This window comes from Hemitrygon akajei, chromosome 5, assembly GCF_048418815.1.
Source record: "Hemitrygon akajei chromosome 5, sHemAka1.3, whole genome shotgun sequence".
Classification (NCBI taxonomy): Eukaryota; Metazoa; Chordata; class Chondrichthyes; order Myliobatiformes; family Dasyatidae; genus Hemitrygon; species Hemitrygon akajei.
The window spans coordinates 165289480-165309211 of NC_133128.1; the positions used below are offsets into that span (position 1 = coordinate 165289480).

Below are 19732 nucleotides of genomic sequence, written 5' to 3' on the forward strand. Positions count from 1 at the left end.
TACCACTGAATTGAATATTTTCAATTACAGGTTGAGTACCCCTTATCCAAAATGCCAAAATCTGAAAAATTCTGAAATCCGCAATTCTTTTGAGTGCTGAGATGATGTCACAAGGCACTGGGAAGGTCAGCAGGCAAGTCTCACAGTTCTGAGAAGCGACTTCACATACTTAATGAACAGAAGTTAATGAAAAACAGAAAAACTGCACAAAGTGAAAAATGAAGAAATCGATCATGTATTGAAAGTGTCAGAGTGAACATATGCCACTTAACGGTAAGCTGATCATGAAACAAGAAAAGATCTATCATGACAAGCTGAAAATTGAAAGTAATTGTGAACATTCAGCAGGCATCATATTTTTAAAGATTTAAAAAATAGAAGATAAAGTGCAGCAGAGAAATGCATTGATAAGTTTATGAAGATCGTCGCTGATGAAAATCTAACACCAGAACAAGTCTACAATGCTGATTGTTTTTATACCTTACATAAACCTAAAATAAATTAAAATAGAAATACAGTGTGCTGCAACATTTTAATCAAAACGTGGGTGTCATAGGTGGAGACTGAGAGCCTGCCGTTTTTTGTTGCTGTTCAACAACTGAATCAGGTATTCTCCTGATGCTGCTGTGAGGCACTTGTTACTCTGCACACATTATGTTTTCATTGTAATAATGGTATGTAATAATTTTTACTGTTAATTACATATATATAAGACAAAGAGGCCTGACTGGCAGCACATAAATTCAGTCGGAAATTATGGCAGTCCTAAGCTATATACATCATATATTCCGAAATCTGAAAATATCTGAAATCGGAAACACTTCGGAATAGGAAGAATCAACCTGCATTAAAATATAAATTGGCTATAATGCACAAATAGATCCAAATTTGTATTAATCCCAATGTACTTTTGATTCTGCCCTCCTTTCGCAAATCAGTTTCATTCACGGAAATACAAACATCTCTTGATTTTGTCCAATTTTTACCCACATCTTTACTCTTGCACCCTTCGTCACCCTTGACCACAATATCCCATAGACAAATGGGACTGGTCTGAGTGGGTCTGCACATAAGGGCATTTTGAAATCTCCATGCAGCATTCTGAGAGCAAAATGAAGACTGTTACTGATATTTATGCAGACTTTAGTGACGGAAAACGATTCCACCCCCCCCCCGAGTATTTGATTTTAATAAATAATATAATTCACGCCTTTGATTGAATGTTATAGATGTTTAGTTTATTTTTTTTAAATAGTAATTTCATACATTAGAATAATTTCTGTGGGTGTCGCCCCAAAGGCTCAGTAGAATTAGTAATGAGTGACTTTGTTTTAAGAACCTGGATTGACAGAACTTTTAGCACCATTAGGAGCAGCTCAAAAGCCTTCACAACTACTTAATTACTTTGGAAATCTGGATATACTTATGCAGGTGAACAAAATATAATGAAAACTGGAAAATCCCACAGTCATGCAATAAATAGAACCTAACGTGATTTTCCTTTAGGCTGGTGTTTGTCAAGTATTCAAATGTTGGTCATTTCAAACAATTTCTAGGTTTGAAGGAGAACACTTCCTTCGCCTTTAGTCCAGATCATTCATTTTTTTTTCAGACCTAAACACTCCAATACAGAAGCTGACATTAATGCACAATGGGAAGAGAGTGAGGATCTAATAGGTTGCCTTTGTTGTACTAGGTTAAGGTGGGTGACAGTGGTCAGAGCTTTGCTGGTTATAGCCAGTGAATCTTTCCAAACAGGGAAGGTGTGGATTTCATACGGAACAAGGCTGATAGAGTTAAAATGTGTTTCCTTCCCACAACCCTGCACAATTCCACTCATTTCAACTGCACTATAGTACAGCTAAGCACACTTAGGTCATTTATTCACACACAATACACCAAGCTCTTTTGACAAAAGAGTAGAATTAGACTCAAAAAGAATAGGCAGATTTGCAGTCAGATCTATGGGCCCTTAAACTCACTTCCTCTCACTGCTGCCATTACGATGGTCAGGAGCCTCAAGATCTGCATCCCAGGTTCAGGAGCAGTTCTTACCCCCTCAACGATCAGGCTCTTGAAGCAGAGGGGTAACTTCACTCACCCTAACACTGAACTATCCCACAACCAATGGACTCATCTTCAAGGACTCTTCTTCTCATATTCTTGATATTTATTGCTTATTTATTTATTATTATTTCTTTTTTTGTATTTGAGCAGTTCGGTTTTCTCTGCATGTTGGTTATTGTCCGCCCTGTTGTGTGCGCTCTTACATTGATTCTGTAGCGTTTCTTGTATTTATTGTGATTGCCTGCAAGAGAATGAATCTCGGGGTTGTATATGGTGAGATACTTGATAATAAATTTACTTGGAACATTGAGCATTTCTTTCTCTGATTTGGATGAAATGTGAGCATTTTCTAAGTGGCATGTGAGATACTGTCTTCGGATGGGTTGCTCTGTGCATCATACTCATGTACGTTTGTCTGTGGCTCATGTATACTAAATGGTAAGTTTATTCAACACTTCAAGACTAAACTGTGTCAGTGGTTGACAATTGATATATGTACCAGGCTTCAAATGCAAAAGTAAAGGGACATTTCTCCTGATGTTTTTAATCTAAGTGTGCTGTGTAATACTCCACAGTATAGTACAAATATCCTACAGAATCCGTAGAGCAGACATTTAGGATTCTAGATAAGGATTCTGTGTTCTGAGAGGTAGCAGATTTTTTGATTGTCATCCAAGCAGTGAGAGTATTCATCATGGTCCCAAATTACATTCGATATAGAAAAGACATGGAGAGTCAGGAGCAAGTCACTCTCTACAGCATTGTACCGTATCTCCTGTACTTACATGGCTGCATTCATTGAGTTCCTGTTCGGCAATGACAGCAGAGGTTGCTTGACTGCAGAAATATGATTGAACGATGATATTTTGTTAGACACAACCACTAGTTCAAAGTCATTTGCAGCTTGGAAAAAACTGTGACTCAACAGAAGGAGAGAGCACTAGAATATATTTTGTCTGAATTGTATCGCACTGACATCGCCCCCTCCTGAAGTGTTGTGCCCACACACAAGCCAAGTGCCTAGACATGTTAAACATGCAGCAGTGAGAGATTATTCTGGAAAGGCCACATAATAGGTTAAACAGAACAGGTTTGATTTTTAGAAAAAAAAAATCCAGCCTTATATAGTTAAAATAAATATTTATTAGTGATTTCAATATATTCCACATGCATCCCAAGTTAAACTATTATACAATTTTCTTCAGCATACAATCCATAATAGAAGAAATATTTTAGTAAATATGTATCATACATTTATACCAAGTACATATTTAGAAAAAAAGCTTTAGGCACTTGAAATACTTATGAATCCCAACCCATCCTATTCAAAATTATCAAATAAATCCAAAATTTTCAAATGAATTAAATATATAAAATACAGTGTAAGACCACCTTTAAATCAGTTTGTGGCATTCAAATAGACTCTTTTTCATTCTTTAAATCCTCACTTCTTTTTTTTAAAGACCAAATGACATAAGACTTTTTTCTTCTTAACATGTAGTACATTGAACATTTCACAGATATTAGGAGTGTTGTGATTATAAACAGTAGTAACGATTCTCTAGTCTTTTCAAGTTTGCCGTGTATTACAGGTATTGCACAGGAAGTACCTCACAGAGGTCAGTGCTTCAAGAAGAAAATGTTAAATTAACATCTATGAAAGTGTTACAGCACACATAACCTATAAGTAATTAAGTAAAAGCAGAATTTCAAGTTTTAATCTTATCACATAATGTAGGTGTTAAGTCCCCAACAGCAGGCCACTAACAAACACTACAACAAATCTGTTTTATTTACTACGTCTGACTATTAGGTGTGTTAAATCACTTTTAAGACACTGAGTTACAAGAAGTAATAAACACAAAAAAGAAATTAATCAACATACAAAGTACATTTCCGAATGCTACCTAGATAAAACGCAATCCATCTCTGAATTAGCAGTGCCTCCTGAAATTCTGGACATCCGAGCTGAATGATTATGAAAGGCTACTTCAACCAGTAAATGTGGTTAGAAGCTAGTAAACCAAGTAGAGAAATTCATTTTGTTGTGCCGAAGATACATTCTTCAGAAACAAGCAATTCCTCCCTGAAAATATCAAGCAAAAATCAAAATATTTTAAATTCAAACCAGATTACAAAAAGGACTTTTTTTGTGTTGACTTCAAGTAGTACAATTCATCACAAATTACAAATTTGGATCAAATATCTCAGTTCTAAGACTGTTAATTCTCAATAACCTGGATCTATGTATAGGGCAACAGTATCAACATGTAAAATCATAACCAGGAGCAAGAGTACACCCTCTAGCTCTTCAGACCTACTCTGTTGTTTGTCATTCATCATATCATTAGTGATCTACCTTAGCTCCATTTCATGCACTGCCTCCAAATTGTGTGATTGCCCAATGTGGTAGAAAGGAATTCACCTTTACTCAGTTAATGAGTCTTCTAGCTCATTGAATCATAACCCAAATAGATCATGAATGCATCTTTTCAGTCTCAAAAGGTGGACTGACTGAACACTTGTCCTCACATAATGGTGCTTTATTTTCCAGAAGGCAGGCATAAACATTCAACAGTTGGAGATTGTACTCAATTCATTCCATCAATATTGTTTTAGAATCTATGGAAATAATCAAAATGTCCTGTTTCAGTGGATTGCCCTGCTAGACTTAGAATTAGTACAAAAGCTGCAAATCTAAAATAAAAATTTATTAACATAAAACAAACAACTGTGGGTCATTTCATGCTTTCAGCCTGCTCCATCATTCAATATCAGTGCTGATCTAAATTCACACTTTGTTCTTGATGATACCTACCCTTAAATCACTTGATCTCTTTTACTTTAAGAATATCTCCCCCTTCTTAAATATATTTAATGACCTGGCTTCAACTGTTTCAGTGGTAAAAAAAAGGGAAAAATGACACTAACGCGTGGCCAAGTGGTTAGGGCATTGGACTAGCGATCAGAAGGTTGTGAGTTCGAGACCTAGCCGAGGCAGCGTGTTGTGTCTTTGAGCAAGGCACTTAACCACCCATTGTTCCAGTCCACCCAGCTGAAAATGGGTACCGGCAAAATGCTGGGGGTTAACCTCGCGATAGACTGGCATCCCATCGGGGGGGGGTCTCGTACTCTCAGGCGCTTCAGTTGCGCCACGGAAGCTAGCATAAGCACCAGCCTGATGAGCTTATAAGGCTCGGGACAGACTTTAACTTAACTGATACTAACATCAACTAACTGCTGGAAAAATAGGTATATGGATAAGAAGCTTTAGAGTGACATGGACCAATGCAAACAACTGGGACCAGCATGGATGAGTTGGGCCAAAGGGCCTGTTCCTCTGTGATAACTATGATAACTACATATCTAGATTTAGTTTTATGGATTGTGGGGTGCCAAAAATCTATTTCAATATTTTATTTTATTTGGGTTTAATTTTTTTAATCTTTTAAATTAAAAAAAAAACACCTCCAATTCCAAATGACCAGCAGATATTTCTAAAAGCTTGTTTTTACATCAGGTTTCCAGCATCTTCCAACAGAACTTTGCTATTTACTCACTGTGGTCACATCTTCTCTTCCTTATGCCCAACACCTTTACCAGCTGGTGATATCGCAGCTAGAAGTCCACCCAGAATTTCCCGCCTTATTTCACCAACAATTGATTCCTTTATCTGGTGGGGACAAAGATAAATTCCATCAGTAATACAGTTGCTACTCGACTCACATAACACTATAAAATTCCAAAAATCCCATAATCTTTCTCCATGTAATAGGCATCAAAAGACATTCCTGCATTTAGGTGAAAACTGGTAGCTACTCGCAAGAATCTGGTAGCATTTCCCTTTGGACACCTCTAGCAGGTGCTGGTTAGAGTCCAGATTATTATTTTAATTGTAGTTTTAGCTCTCTTTAAACCTGCTTATAGGTTTGTATAATCACCTGTTTGTCCATCAATTTTTAGTAACTTGTAATATATTTGGTTTCATACTTCAGTAGTTCCTTTGACCACAATGCTAACATGTGACTCAGTCAGTCCCCGGTCACAAGTGTCCTTTCTAAATTGATTCAGACCAGTTTGCCATATGCAGGGAAAAGCATATGCCCAAGTTCCTTTTACTTGCTGGTACAGGTTAACCCTGTCCGGCCTATACTATAGAACCATAGAACACTACAGCACAGTACAGGCCCTTCAGCCCTCCATGTTGTGCCGACCCATATAATCCTTAAAAAAGTACTAAACCCACATTACCCCATAACCCTCTATTTTTCTCTCATCCATGTGCCTGTTCAAGAGGCTCTTAAATACCCCTAATGTTTTAGCCTCCACCACCATCCCTGGCAAGTCATTCCAGGCACTCACAACCCTCGGTGTAAAAAACTTACCCCTGATGTCTCCCCTAAACTTCCCTCCCTTAATTTTGTACATATGCCCTCTGGTGTTTGCTATAGGTGCCCTGGGAAATGGGTACTGGCTATCCACCCTATCTATGCCTCTCATAATCTTGTAGACCTCTATCAAATCCCCTCTCATTCTTCTACGCTCCAAAGAGAAAAGTCCCAGCTCTGCTAACCTTGCTTCATATGACTTGTTCTCCAAACCAGGCAACATCCTGGTAAATCACCTCTGCACCCTCTCCATAGCTTCCACGTCCTTCCTATAATGAGGTGACCAGAATTGAACACAATACTCTAAGTGCAGTCTCACCAGATGAGTATGGTGACGTCTCATCATCACTATGATGAACAACTAATAAAATGGTTGCAACCAAGATACTTTGCCTCATTTTTGACTTCTGAAGAGAAGAACCTTCTGGACTACATCATCTCAGGATCACCTTGGTGTCACAAACAAGGTAGCTGAGGAGATTAAGGACAGGAATGATCCTAGATGAACTAGGAAGTTCTAGTGTGCACATTTAACAGGATGTGATACCTTCCGCCTTACTTTCCTAATCCTCAGAAAAGCATCTAGCTCTTGCCACATAAATCTCATTTTCTTTTAGCTATTAATGGATGGGAACTGTAGAAAATGTAAATCTAACAATGTTGTGGAGTATGTTGCTTCCAAAGTTCTATTCCACTAACACCATCATATCCTCAGTACTAATTAACAAGCTGTAAAACCTGGGCCTCTGTACCACCCTCTGCAACTGGATCCTTGACTTAATCATCAGGAGACCACCATCAGTGCAGATTGGAATTAACATCTCCTCACTGACTATCAATATTGGTGCACCTCAAGGATGTGTGCTTAGCCCACTGCTCTAGTCTCCTTACATTCACGCCTGTGTAGCTAGGCACAGCTCAAATGCTATCTGCAAATGACACAACTGTTGTTGGCAGAATTTCAGAGGGTGGCGAGGCATACAGGAGTGAGATAAAACTAGTTGATTGTTGTTGAAGCAACAATTTTGCACTCAACATCAGTAAGACCGGGGAAGTAATAGTGGATTTCAGGAAGTGTAGGTCGAGGGAGCATGCACCAGTCCTCGTTGAGGGATCAGCAGTGGAAAGGGTGAGTAGTTTCAAGTTCCTGGATGTCAGCATCTCTGAAGATCTTTCTTGGGCCCAACATATTGAAACCATTACAAAGAAGGCACGACAGCAGCTGTATTTCATTAGGGATTTGAGGAGACTTGGTATCTCATGAAACACTCTTGCAAATTTCTACAGATCTACCATGGAGAGCATTCTAACCGGCTGCATCACCATCTGGTATGGTTGGCCCACTGCACAGAATCAAAAAAAGCTGCAGAAATTTGCAAACCTAGCCATCTCTGTCATGGGCACTAGCCTCCCCAGCATCAAGGACATATTCAAAAGGTGATGCCTTAAAATGGCAGCATCCATCAGTAAGGACCCTGTCTCCCAGGTCATGCCCTCTTCTCATTGCTACCTCAAGGAGGTGGTTCAGGAGGCTGAAGGCAGTCACTGAATGTTTTAGGAACGGTTTCTTCCTCACCGCCATCAGATTTGTGACTGGATAATGAACCCATGTATATTACCTCACCTTTTTTTGCTCTCTTTTTGCACTACACATTCAATTTAACTATATATAGCAATATATGTAGTATATATACTTTACTTCATTGTCAGCAAACAATTGATACTAGAGCGTACAATCATCACAGCGATATGGTAAATTATAAATAGTAATTTATAGATTTTTTTATTATGTATTGCAATAAACTGCTGCAGCAAAACACCAAAGTTCAGAACATATGTCAGTGATAGTAAACCTGATTCCAATTTTGTATCTAACTTTACCCAACCTCAAATCATAAGGAAAGCATTTGGGAGCTGGAAACAAAATGAAGGATGGAACAATGAGTAAGGAGATCATTTGCCTTGTATCAGAAGGGATAGAACCTACCCCTTATAGAAGGATACAATGCAGTGAATTGCTCAAACAGAACTGCAAGGGTCAGTCTCAAAAACAGGACCAGCGGTTCCCGGCCTGGGGTCCATGGACCTCTCTGTTAATGGTAGGGCTCCACGGCATAAAAAAGGTTGGGAATCGCTAGAATAAACCCATCCCTTCAAAGCGATGCGGAAATAAAATGTAAAAATCCTTGTCACAAAAATAGTGATCTGTTGCATGGTCTAAATTTCTCACCTTCAAAGCATCATTTACAAAAAACAGTGAATATTTCTTTCAAATTATTTATGGAATCTCATGAGATTAGAAAAAAAACAGTAGATGCTTCTCAAGCTTCTGCCCTTCCAATCTTCACAATTCAGTGCCTGTGACCTGCCCCCATACTCAGGCTATGAGCTCCATTTCCAACTGTGTATCATTATTATGCCTCAGCTCTTTAATACTGATTCTTTACATGCTCTTAAGTTAAGTGGAACAAATAAGATTGCAAATGTTTTACTTGAAAGTAAAAATAATTTTAAAAAAACACTTCTGGAAATCTTCCATGTTTTATGAAAAATCAAAATGAAAATTCACCCTGTCAAAATATCGTCCCTGACCAGCAATGGACATTTTGTAAGTATAACCATCTTAGAGAGATGTTGCCCACCATTTAATCCCTCTTGACCCAATTGCTACCCACCCTTGTAGAACCCTTTGAGCGATCTATAATATTGGTAATGCACAAGTGACACCTCAACCAATTTCAGGGAATCATTTTAATTTAGTAAGTGTTTTTTCTGAAATAATTGATCACTAACCTCTTGCAGAACACTGTGAAATTCTGGATAATCTACGATAGGGCTTGTTGCTCCATTAGATGGAGAGGATGCTGCAGCAACAGTAGGTTCAGATGTCTGGCTTAAGGGATTTTGGTCCACAATTCCTGATGAAGATCTATTTTCTGTAAGTGGCTCCCCCAGGGAAGCTCGTGATGGTGCTGAGGGAGTCAGCGAAATTGAAGAGCGATACACTTGTTTGCCCTGCAGTTGGGTTGAGGTAGCTTGGTTCGCTGGCTTCCCATGTGGTGCAGTAGTGGTTGGTGTGCTCATAGGACCATGACTTAAAGAGCCTGGTGCTGAACACCTGGACATCCAGCCTGGGCTAGAGGAGCGGGAAACTGACTCCAGGTTAGTGTAGTGGCCACAGTAAGAGTGTGGGTAATCATATTCTTCACCCATTTGTTCAGAGAAACCCAGTTCAGATCGGAGATGTGACTGCTCTCTCAGGAGCTCAGACACCTGGAATTTAATCAAAGTCAAAACAGCTCAATCAACATTCATACTGAAAACATTACATTGCTTAAATGTTCTTCCTGCCAACAAGCATAACAAGCCTACTTAATGCAGTGTTTTATTTTCATTTTGTTTGATGTGTGCTATAACAGCAGGCAACAAGGTACACAATTTCACGCAAGTAAATGGAAAATAATCCTTGAGATTTCTAAAATGAAAAATATTTATATTCAGAAGGAGCATCTACAACCCTAAAATTGTAATAACTAAAGCTACATCTTTAATTCATTACTTTATGACAAAGTAAAGCTTTCATCTGGTTAGACTGTTAAGAATGCACGAACGTTAATATTGATTCTATCTCCTGCTGTGCAATGGAACTATACTTGTATGATTAGTTTAGAGAGCGGTTGGATTTTCTCCCCTCAAAGCATCAGAAGCTTTAAAAAAACTTTCAATCATTTGGTTTACTGTGTTTCATTTAAAATTCCCCTTTTGTGACTTAGAATTGTTGTTGTTCTACAGCATTTGAGATATTTTTCTGGAGAAGTAAAGGTAAACTACACTATTTCACCACTATCACAGCAATATATGATCTTCCACTACAAATAAGGCTGCTGGATACATTTTGTTGGCTCTTTAAAAGAACTGTCTAATTGGTCCCACTAGTGACCAAACTAAATAAACATACTCTATTTATTAGCGCAATGATGTAGAAATATTGCAGCTAGCCAATTGAACAATAAATCTTTGGAAAAATCTAGTCAAATAACCATCACCTTTACATTGACTGACTGGAAAGCTGAAAATGTCACTTTTGTTTTTATATATTATTAGGACCAATAAAATATACTTAACTATCCACAAGTACTTATCCAGCTGAGTTAATAACACCTAACAATTGATAAAATTCTGCACTTCTATAGTAATAATTGATCAACGAGGGGCACTCTGTTGTTCGGGGTCAACCACAGATGTTACATCCTAGCTGCATACACAATATGGAGACCACACTGTTGCCCGTGCAGCAGACTCCCCCTCTCCATGAAGCTGATGAATCCAAAGGAACGGCAGAGACTACAGTTTGCCACCAATGGCACTCAGAAGTTGCCAGTCAGCATTGAACTCAATGTAGGAGTGCTTTAGGTACTCCAGCTCTGGATATTTCCTCGGGGTTTACTCCCAAAGCCTTCCAAAGCTTCCAGTCGCAAAGCAGCGCAGGTTTGAGACCAGAGATTTCGTTCTCCTAGATCAGCAGCTGACAATCCCCATCTTCAAAACTTTCAATAAGACGGCACTGCTGCATACCTTGTAAACACTTTCACCGAATGAGTGATTAACAGAAATATACACTCATGGAAATAGAAAGATATTTGGAATCTATAACTGACAGCATTTTCTAGAGACTGAGTCAACTTTTTTTCATGAGGTTGATGCCAGTAAGGGGTGACTATCTGTCTGTAGCTCCAATGGGAATCATAAAATAATTTCCTATTCAGGACTAATATAGCTGGTCATTTCAGTGAGCAACATTAAGACATTTTTAAAAAAATCACTTGATACTCAAAGTTGACAACTCCTGGGCTGTAGACTCAGGTCAAGAGTGCAGTTGCCTTTTAAGAAAATGGAAGTGCAGAAGCCAAACTGGTCTGCAGGTACAATTGGAATGCAGGGGCTTTAGACCCCCAATCCTGACTACCATGCTGGCGAATGTAGTCTCTGTTGAGTAAAACTGAAGACCTCAGCGCAAGACTGCTGTACTAGACAGACATCAGGGACTGCTGTCACTTTGCTTCACAGAAATATGGTTCACACCAGCAATTTTAGATAGACTGCTACACCATTCTCCACAAGGAGGTGGAGTATGCTTTATGATGAACTCATCATGGTGCAGACATGACATTTCTGTCTGTCCTGCTCACCCAACCTGGAACATCTAGCTATCAAATGTCATCCTTTTTATCAGCCGAGGTTTTCTTATTCTGCCATCATCCTAGTAGCAGTGTACATTTCACCCCAGGCCAATGCCAGCCATGCACTGGAGGAGCTGAACAACATAATCAGCAGGTACGAAAATGCCTTCCCTATCAGTGTGAGGATTTCAACCAGACCAGCTTGAAGAAGTCTCTGAACAATAACCACCAACATATCACCTGTGGAACCAGAGGAGCTAACACACTTGACCACAGTTATACCACCATCAATAATGCTACCGTGCCATCCCGTGCCCATACTTTGGAAAGTCCAGTCACCCGGCTGTACTTCTACTCCCAACGAATAAGCAGAAACTAAAGACCACAGCACCAGACGTGAGGGCCAAGAAGGTATTGACAAGAGAGGTGGAGGAATGTTTAGAGGACTGCTTTGAGTCAGTCGATTGGGCAATATTCAGGGATTCTTCTAGAAAACTGAACGAATACGCCACAGTTGTCACCAACTTCATCAAGACCTGTGTGGATGACTGAGTGCCTTTGAGAAAGTATCAGACATACCCAAACCAAAAGCCATGGATGAACCAGGAGATATGTAGTCTACTGAGGGCTAGTTCTAGAGCATTGAAGACTAATGACCTAGAATTATACAATAAGTCCACATAAGACCTACAAAAAGCTATTGTAAGAGCAAAAAAAAAGGCAGTTCCCATTGAGATGAGAAAAGGAATCTTATGCAGGTCTGTTCCGGCAGAGTTTGCAGGTCATTACTTCCTGCTAAGCTGTGATGCATCACTCTCAGATGAGCTCAACGTCATTTATGCACACTTTGAAAGGGGGAATAAAACTACACCTGTGAGAACCCCTGCAGCATCTGGTGACCCTGCGATCTCTGTCCCAGAAGCTGACATCAGAACATCTTTCAAGAGGGTGAACCCTCACAGGTCATCAGGTCCTGATGGTGTGCCTGATAGGGCTCTGAAAACCTGTGCCATCCAACTTGTGGGAGTGTTCAAGGATATCTTCACTCTCTCACTGCTGCAGTCGGAGTTTCCCATCTGCTTCAAAAGGGCGGCAGACATACTAATGCCCGAGAAGAGCAAGGTGAGCTGTCTCAATGATTACCGCCCAGTGGCACTCATATCTACTGTGATGAAGTACTTTAGGAGGTTGGTCATGGCCAGAATCAACTTCTGCCTAAGCTGGGACCTGGAACTGCTGCAATTTGCTTATCATCACAATAGGTCTACAGCGGATACAATCGCACTGATTCTTCTCTCAGCCTTGGATCACCTGGAAAATAGTTATACCCATGTTAGGCTGCTGTTTATTGATTAAAGCCTAGTGTTCAACACAATTATACCCCCAGTTCTGATCAACAAGCTCCAAAACCTGGGCCTCTGTACCTCACTCTGCAACTGGATCCTTGATTTCCTCACTGAAGAACAAGATCGAAAGTAACATTTTCTCCTCGTCGACAATAAGCATTGTGCTGAGCAAAGATGCATGCTCAGCTCACTGCTCTACTCTCTTTGCACCTACAATTGTGTGGCTGGGCACAGCTCAAACTTCATCTATAAATTTTCCAATGACACAACTATTGGCAAAATTTCAGATGATGCAGAGGAGGTGTAGAGTAGTGAGATAGAACAGCTAAATGATGTGGTGTAGCAACAACAGCCTTGTACTCAATGTCAGTAAGACCAAGGAATTGATTGTGAACTTCAGAAAGGGGATGTCAAGGGAACACACACCAGTCATCATCAAGGCATAATTAGTGGAAAGTGAAAGCTGTTTCAAGTTCCTGTATATTCATCTCTGAAGATTTATTCTGGGCCCAACATATTGATGCAATTATAAAGAAGGCACAAAAGTGGCTATATTAGGAGTCTGAGGAGACTTGGGATGTCATCAAAGGCACTCACAAATTTCTACGGAAGTGCCACGGAAAGCATTCCAACTGATTGCATCGACCCCTGGTGTCGTGGGGCAAAGTTACACTCAGCCAGCTCCATCATGGGCACTAGCCTCCCCAGCATCCAGGGCATCTTCAAGGAGCGATGCCTGTAAATGGCCGCTTCCATCATGAAGGACCCCTATCACCCAGAACATGCCCTCTTCTCTTCTTATCAAGGAGGAGGTACAGGAGCCTGAAGATACACATTCAACTTTTTCCCTCCGCCGTCACATTTCCGAATGGACAGTGAAACCATGAACACCACCTCATTATTTTATCTCTCTCTTTTTGCACTACTTATTTAATTTATTTCTTAATATATAACGTATACTTAATGCAGCAGAACAACTAACTTCACAATATGTGCCAGTGATTCTAAATCTGATTCTGAACTTGCAATCTTGAGGACTAATGAAAAGTTGTAGCATTCAGCGATACAAGAAAGAAGGCAGATTGACCAAATGAGAGTTGAAGTTACACCACAGGAATTTATAAACGCTCAGACGCAGTAAGATGCTAACCACAGTAGAAGAATACACTTATGTGGGGTAATAGAGCCCATAAAAGAGACAGCATTTGCGCACCACCTGGTAGTGTGCTTTAGAGGAGTTTGTATTTATCACCCTTCAGCAAAAATCCAGCATACTTACTGGTTCCATTACATTGAGAGTAGAGGAAGACATGCAATCTGCATTATTAGTGTACACTTCCTGTGATACAGAAGAACCAGAAAATGATTACTTTAGAGGAGGACGACTCACTTGAACAAAATTGAATTAAAACCAAGTGGGCCACCCAGGAGCAAATTTTGCATGGCAAAATCAGTTCCGGTATTGTCTTCTGCGCAAGCGTCAGTGATCCTGTGGATTAGCTGTCTAGTTTGGGTGAGCTGTGCCACAGATTGGTCTAGCAACAGCCTGGCATAGTTGTACTCAGAGACTTATGTTTTTTCAGTAACACACCAGACCTTTCATTTAAATTTATAAAGGTGTGTGCTCTTTACTGGCAGAAAGACCCACAGTGCATCGTGTGTTCAAGTGGGAGAGAGTGATCCTGGCATTCCTCAGAAACAACTCTCGACCCCATGAAGTGCCACTGCACCGGTCAAACATGGGCAAGCAATCCTTCTCTTGCCTCGTGCCCAGAGTCCTCCCTCAGCTGCTGGCTTTCCTCTGTGTTAAACAACATTCAGAACAACGCACTGAGGGTGGGGATCTTCAATCACCATCACCAAAAGCTGTCTGGCATTGGCAGCACTATCTGATGCAGTTGTGTGGGCATCCCTGTCAGACTGGGTCTGTGACAAGCAGCGAGTGAACCATCACAAAAGGCAACCACTTCCATCACCAGTCTACCCAGGGCAAATGCAGTGGTCCATGATATCATTGCTGTTTTGCCACAGAGGGCACCACTGTAATGAGATCGCTCACACTGTACCCAGCATGGACCTAATGGGACTCACCCTGGGTGGGCACAGCGGATCGGGTGGGGGTTGCAGAGGGTGGCGAACAGGGTGACCATTGGAGAGAGCGTCAGTGAGGACTGCTAGGTGACGGAGCAGCCAGGCAAAGATAGTGGAGGGGGAAGAGAAGGTGAGGTGAGTCAACAAAGTGCGAATGCTTATCAGAAACGGTAATGAGAAAGTCACACACAAGGTTACTTCAATTATTTTAGTTAAACAGAGTGGCTGCCAAAGCTTAAAAAAAAGTTTTGCTGTCCTTGGTAGTTCTACATCAAAAGAAGAAATGTCAGTTCTTTCCACCAATCCATTCTCAGGGTTGTTTATGATTTTGTCTTTGGGTCCTGATTTGGAATACTGCCTATAAAAACTCCCTCTCAGCTTAAAACGTAGTTAAAACAGGAGCTGGAGGAAATCAGTGAAAAAGTAAATAAATCTGGACATCTTTTTCATCATAGCAACATGTGTGTGTTTTACTTTGTTTTACTGTGTCTGTAATGAAGTTTATTGAACTCACAGCATGAGATGGTGGCCTGAACATCGAACACTGGCTCGGGGCTTTGAGCTGCTCCTCCAAAGCAAACGATCGTTCCTCCAACTGGAGCTCCAGCTCCTGTAGCTCCATGCGAACGCAGTTTCGAAGGCTCTGCAGCTGGTCGGCTTCTTGCCTGCCCCACAGAAGAAATTATCTGGCTTTTCAAGTTTCAGTACTCAGAAAATGCACTGATTTAGATTTCAGTGAATTAGTATAGAGGTATATGTTGCACCACCTCACAAGTCAATGGCACACTTGTATCTCCAGGAATATCCAACAGGGCACTCCATTCTGTTTTTCTTTCTGAAGTGCTGCATTTCCATCTGTGCAGCAATTTGATAAACAGCCTCTGATGGAGACAAACAAGTGGTACCAACTTACCTACAGCCGATCTGTGTGGCTCTGGGTTTTGGATTCAGATGAAGATTTATTTATCACAAGTACATCGAAACATACAGTGAAATGTGTTGTTTGTGTTAACAACCAACACGCCCAAGGATGTGCTGGGGGTTGCCCTAAGTGTCACCATATATTCATTAAAAAAAAATCACAATTCAAAGCCAAGTTTTACAACCTGAGCAAGCTCAAATTTAGCAACAGTTCTAAAATGAGCAGCTCACATACCGAGGAAATCTGCAGATGCTGGAAATTCAAACAACAACACACACAAAATGCTGGTGGAACACAGCAGGCCAGGCAGCATCTATAGGGAGAAGTGCTGTCTGGCTTGCTCTGTTCCACCAGCATTTTGTGTGTGTTGTTGTTAGCTCACATACCAACAGCTTTGATAACAAGACATTACATACTTAAAAACAGCAAAAGCTGAAAACTCTCAGCCGGTCCGGCAGCATCGCCAGAAGGAGAAGTAGATGAATGCGCCTTCATCGGAACTGTGAAAGAGAAATCAGGTCTGTGTTAAAGCTGCACAGAAGATGCAGAGAGTTCTGGCCCCAACCTAACCACGACAGGCTGTGGAGATTGGGGTGGTTAATGAGGCATTTAGAGGGTGACATTGTGCAGTGATTCACGGCTCATAGCTGGTCAGGTTATGCTCATGGAGGGGGGCAAGAAACTGCACTAACTGTATGCTTTTGGACTATGAGAGAAAACTGGAGCACTTTGAGGAAACCTCCTCGGTCACGAAGAGAATGTAACAAACTCTTTACAGATAGCAGTGGGAATTGAACTCGATTCGCGGGCACCATAAAGATAGATGATTTGCAATGAAGATGGCTAGTCCCAATACAAAGAAATCAAGTTATCAGAAGTTTGAGAATTTTATATCGAGTCTGGAAGGCTGCAATGTGTCCAATCTAAAGATGGGGTGCGGTTCATCATGTTTGTATTGGGCCTTATTGTAACAGTGTAGAAGGTGGTTAGTGTGGAACTGAGATGAAGACTTAAAGTTACAGGAAACAGGAAGAGTTTGTACTCTTCCTGTGACCTGTGAGGTCAACATGGTGGCACAGCAATTAGTGTAGTGCTTAATAATACCAGCAAACTAGGTTCAATTCCTCCCGCTGTCTGCAAGGAATTAGTACGTTCTCTCTGTGACCGCACGGGCTTCCTCCCACGTTCTAAAGACATACACTTGAGTAAATTGTGGGCATGCTCTGTTGGTGCCTGAAGCAAGGTGACACCTACAAGCTCACCCAGCACAAGCTGGCTGTTGACACAAACGACACATTCCACTCTGTGTATTAATGTACATATGACAAATAAAGCTCATCTTTATCTAATCTCTTTGACATTAGAAAGGAATGAAGCAACAAAAAATGAAAGGCAGCACAAGTTCTGATGAACACTGGGTTAATATGGCACTACCTTTAAGGCTTAAGATAGAAACATTCTAAAATTACAGTAAATGCATAATAGAATCTTGGAACTTGAAGAAAATTACTTGCAATATTCCAACACAGAAACATCAGGTTCCTTCAAATAAATAATTACTCATTTTTGATGGAGAGAGTATCATATTCCATAAACCTACAGCAACAAAAATAACATCCAGTCAAGTCTTGATCACACAGCATCTCGTACTGAAACTTGCTGTCTCTTTAAATGAACCTACATCATGAAATACTAGCCTCAACAATTCTGTCTCAAATCCATCCTTCAGCTGCTAACATTTAAATTTAGTAAAAAAAAAAGAAACAGCAGTTTTGCAGAGTCTACCTGCTGGATTTGGATCTTTTAAAAATCATGGATCCTTTAAAAATAACTATGGAACTTAGTGTTAGAAAGATGAAAGTAACATTTCTCCTTTGAAAATGAATTTTGAGAATGAAAGAACGTACCTCTCCTCATCGGTTAAGTGTCGATACACCATAGTTTGCTGCCTCAGCATCACGAATTCCAAGTCCATCATTTGTGTTCTAAAAAAGTTCAGATTTCTTCTCATCATCTGCAGCTCTTGATACGTATTCTGAAAAGTTTAGTAAAAAAAAAATTAGCATCTAATCTCCTGAAAGCTGACAAATATTGCTGGCTCAGAGATTTTTTTTGTAGCAGAGATGTGTAATGACATCTGTCATTGCTCAAATTTATCTGTGCAGATCCCAAAACTGCTGAACACGGAAGCTGACAAATCAGGGAAGTAATGCATCAGGCACTAGGGAAATTGGGCAATTAGATTTAAGATTGAGAAACAAACAGCCAAGGATCTAGAAACAAGTATATTGGAATAAGTGGAATATTTTAAATCTTATATATTTCCGAATAAAGTTTTGAAAGACCTGTAACAATTAATTTGAGTGGGAGGAGCCAAAGACGGTGCCAGACATTTTTATGGACCTAGGTAACTTCTTCCAGTTCATCTTCTCCCTCCTTTTTTTTTCCTTTTCAAGGTGGCTGGGGTCTTGTCTGAATCAGAGATCCACAGCTGCACTCAAGCTGTGGTTCTTCACGGTGGTGGTTTCTGCTCTTGGAACTCACCGAGCTGGCATTTTTGATATACGCAGGTGGGACCTGGAGGACGTGCACCTTCAGGGTGCAGCCCTGTGGACGAGCGATTCCTCGTCAGTGTTGCTGACTGAAGCGTTGCGGAAAATTGAAACCGCGAGACACCAGCGTACGCTGCTGTCGAAAGAAGGCCCTTGAGCCAGGGGAGCTCGAATAAACAACACTGCAGATTGCAGCATTAAAATAGCGCGTTGTTGCTCTCCCTCTCACGGTGGCAGGAGCGATAACTCTCTCCCCCTCGCTAGTTAGAGACAGCCTGCCCGAGATGTCAAAGCGCTGGGACAGACAGTAGCTTTCGGTGGGCTCAAAATCATTATCTCTGGGGGGGCTTTGCTATTGCTTGCATGGTGGGTGGTGAGGGCTGATGCTTTGGCTGGAGCAAGTGAGGGAGGAGGGGGGTTTTTGCTTTTGTTGCTGCTTGTCCATGGGACGGGGTTCAGACATTTTCTGACATTCATTCTTTGGGGTTTCATGGATGCCTGCGAGGAGTAAGGATTTCAGGTTGTACATTGAACCATGGAACTGCCAGAGATGAATCATTATAATTAGCAATTATTCCACTATTAAACAGTTGCTTTTAACGTTCCGCTTCCTCTACTCAGTAGAGTTTGCATCCACTGTACACATTCAGCAAAATCGTGCCATTTCAAAGGTGTGGCAGAGGATCAAATACCATTTCCAAAAATCTAACAGTAACACATCGCAGCACATAACGGCAGCACTAATTAACTGCAGATAACACAGGCGTCACTATCAATTTAACAACAAAATCTAACTTCTCCCAACTATCATTATGAGTGAAAATGTTTGCCAAGGCTAGTGTGGTACTCAGCTCATTTGCAACGTAAACAATCCATGACACATACAGCATCAAAAGGTTACAATCACTCCTGTCCTGAGAGGTATCAAATGCCATCTATACACACAATGGCCAGGCCATCTCCAATAACCATTATCTGATGGCTCTACCCTGGTACTACAGGGCGAGACTCATTTTGGGTGCACCAATTGGAAACACATTTAGGATGAAAATTTGAACCTGCACAACTGTACACATGTAGCTAGTCCTCCCAATGGTTGCACTGGTTAAACAATAACAGAACATGTTTGATTACCAACATTATTATGTCACTTCCATCCACCAACTGCAAAATTTCCAAAAGACAC

At 40.7% G+C, this 19732-nt stretch overlaps 1 protein-coding gene across 7 annotated transcripts in view; it reads right to left on the bottom strand.

Moving 5' to 3' along the window:
* Nucleotides 1-3198: 3198 nt before the first annotated feature.
* Nucleotides 3199-19732, bottom strand: part of itprid2 (ITPR interacting domain containing 2) — a 186117-nt gene continuing 169583 nt past the window's right edge. For 5 of the 7 annotated variants that reach the window (XM_073047078.1, XM_073047076.1, XM_073047077.1 and 2 more), the window contains 6 exons: nucleotides 17902-18029; nucleotides 15587-15737; nucleotides 14261-14320; nucleotides 9249-9728; nucleotides 5628-5740; nucleotides 3199-4153 (listed from right to left, as the gene is read on the bottom strand). In XM_073047078.1, coding sequence (XP_072903179.1) covers nucleotides 5633-5740; nucleotides 9249-9728; nucleotides 14261-14320; nucleotides 15587-15737; nucleotides 17902-18029 — 927 coding nt within the window. In that variant the 3' untranslated portion in view covers nucleotides 3199-4153; nucleotides 5628-5632. Of the gene's footprint in view, nucleotides 4154-4492; nucleotides 4690-5627; nucleotides 5741-9248; nucleotides 9729-14260; nucleotides 14321-15586; nucleotides 15738-17901; nucleotides 18030-19732 lie in introns of all 7 variants that reach the window. The other 2 variants (XR_012099061.1, XM_073047080.1) reach the window with 2 other exon arrangements.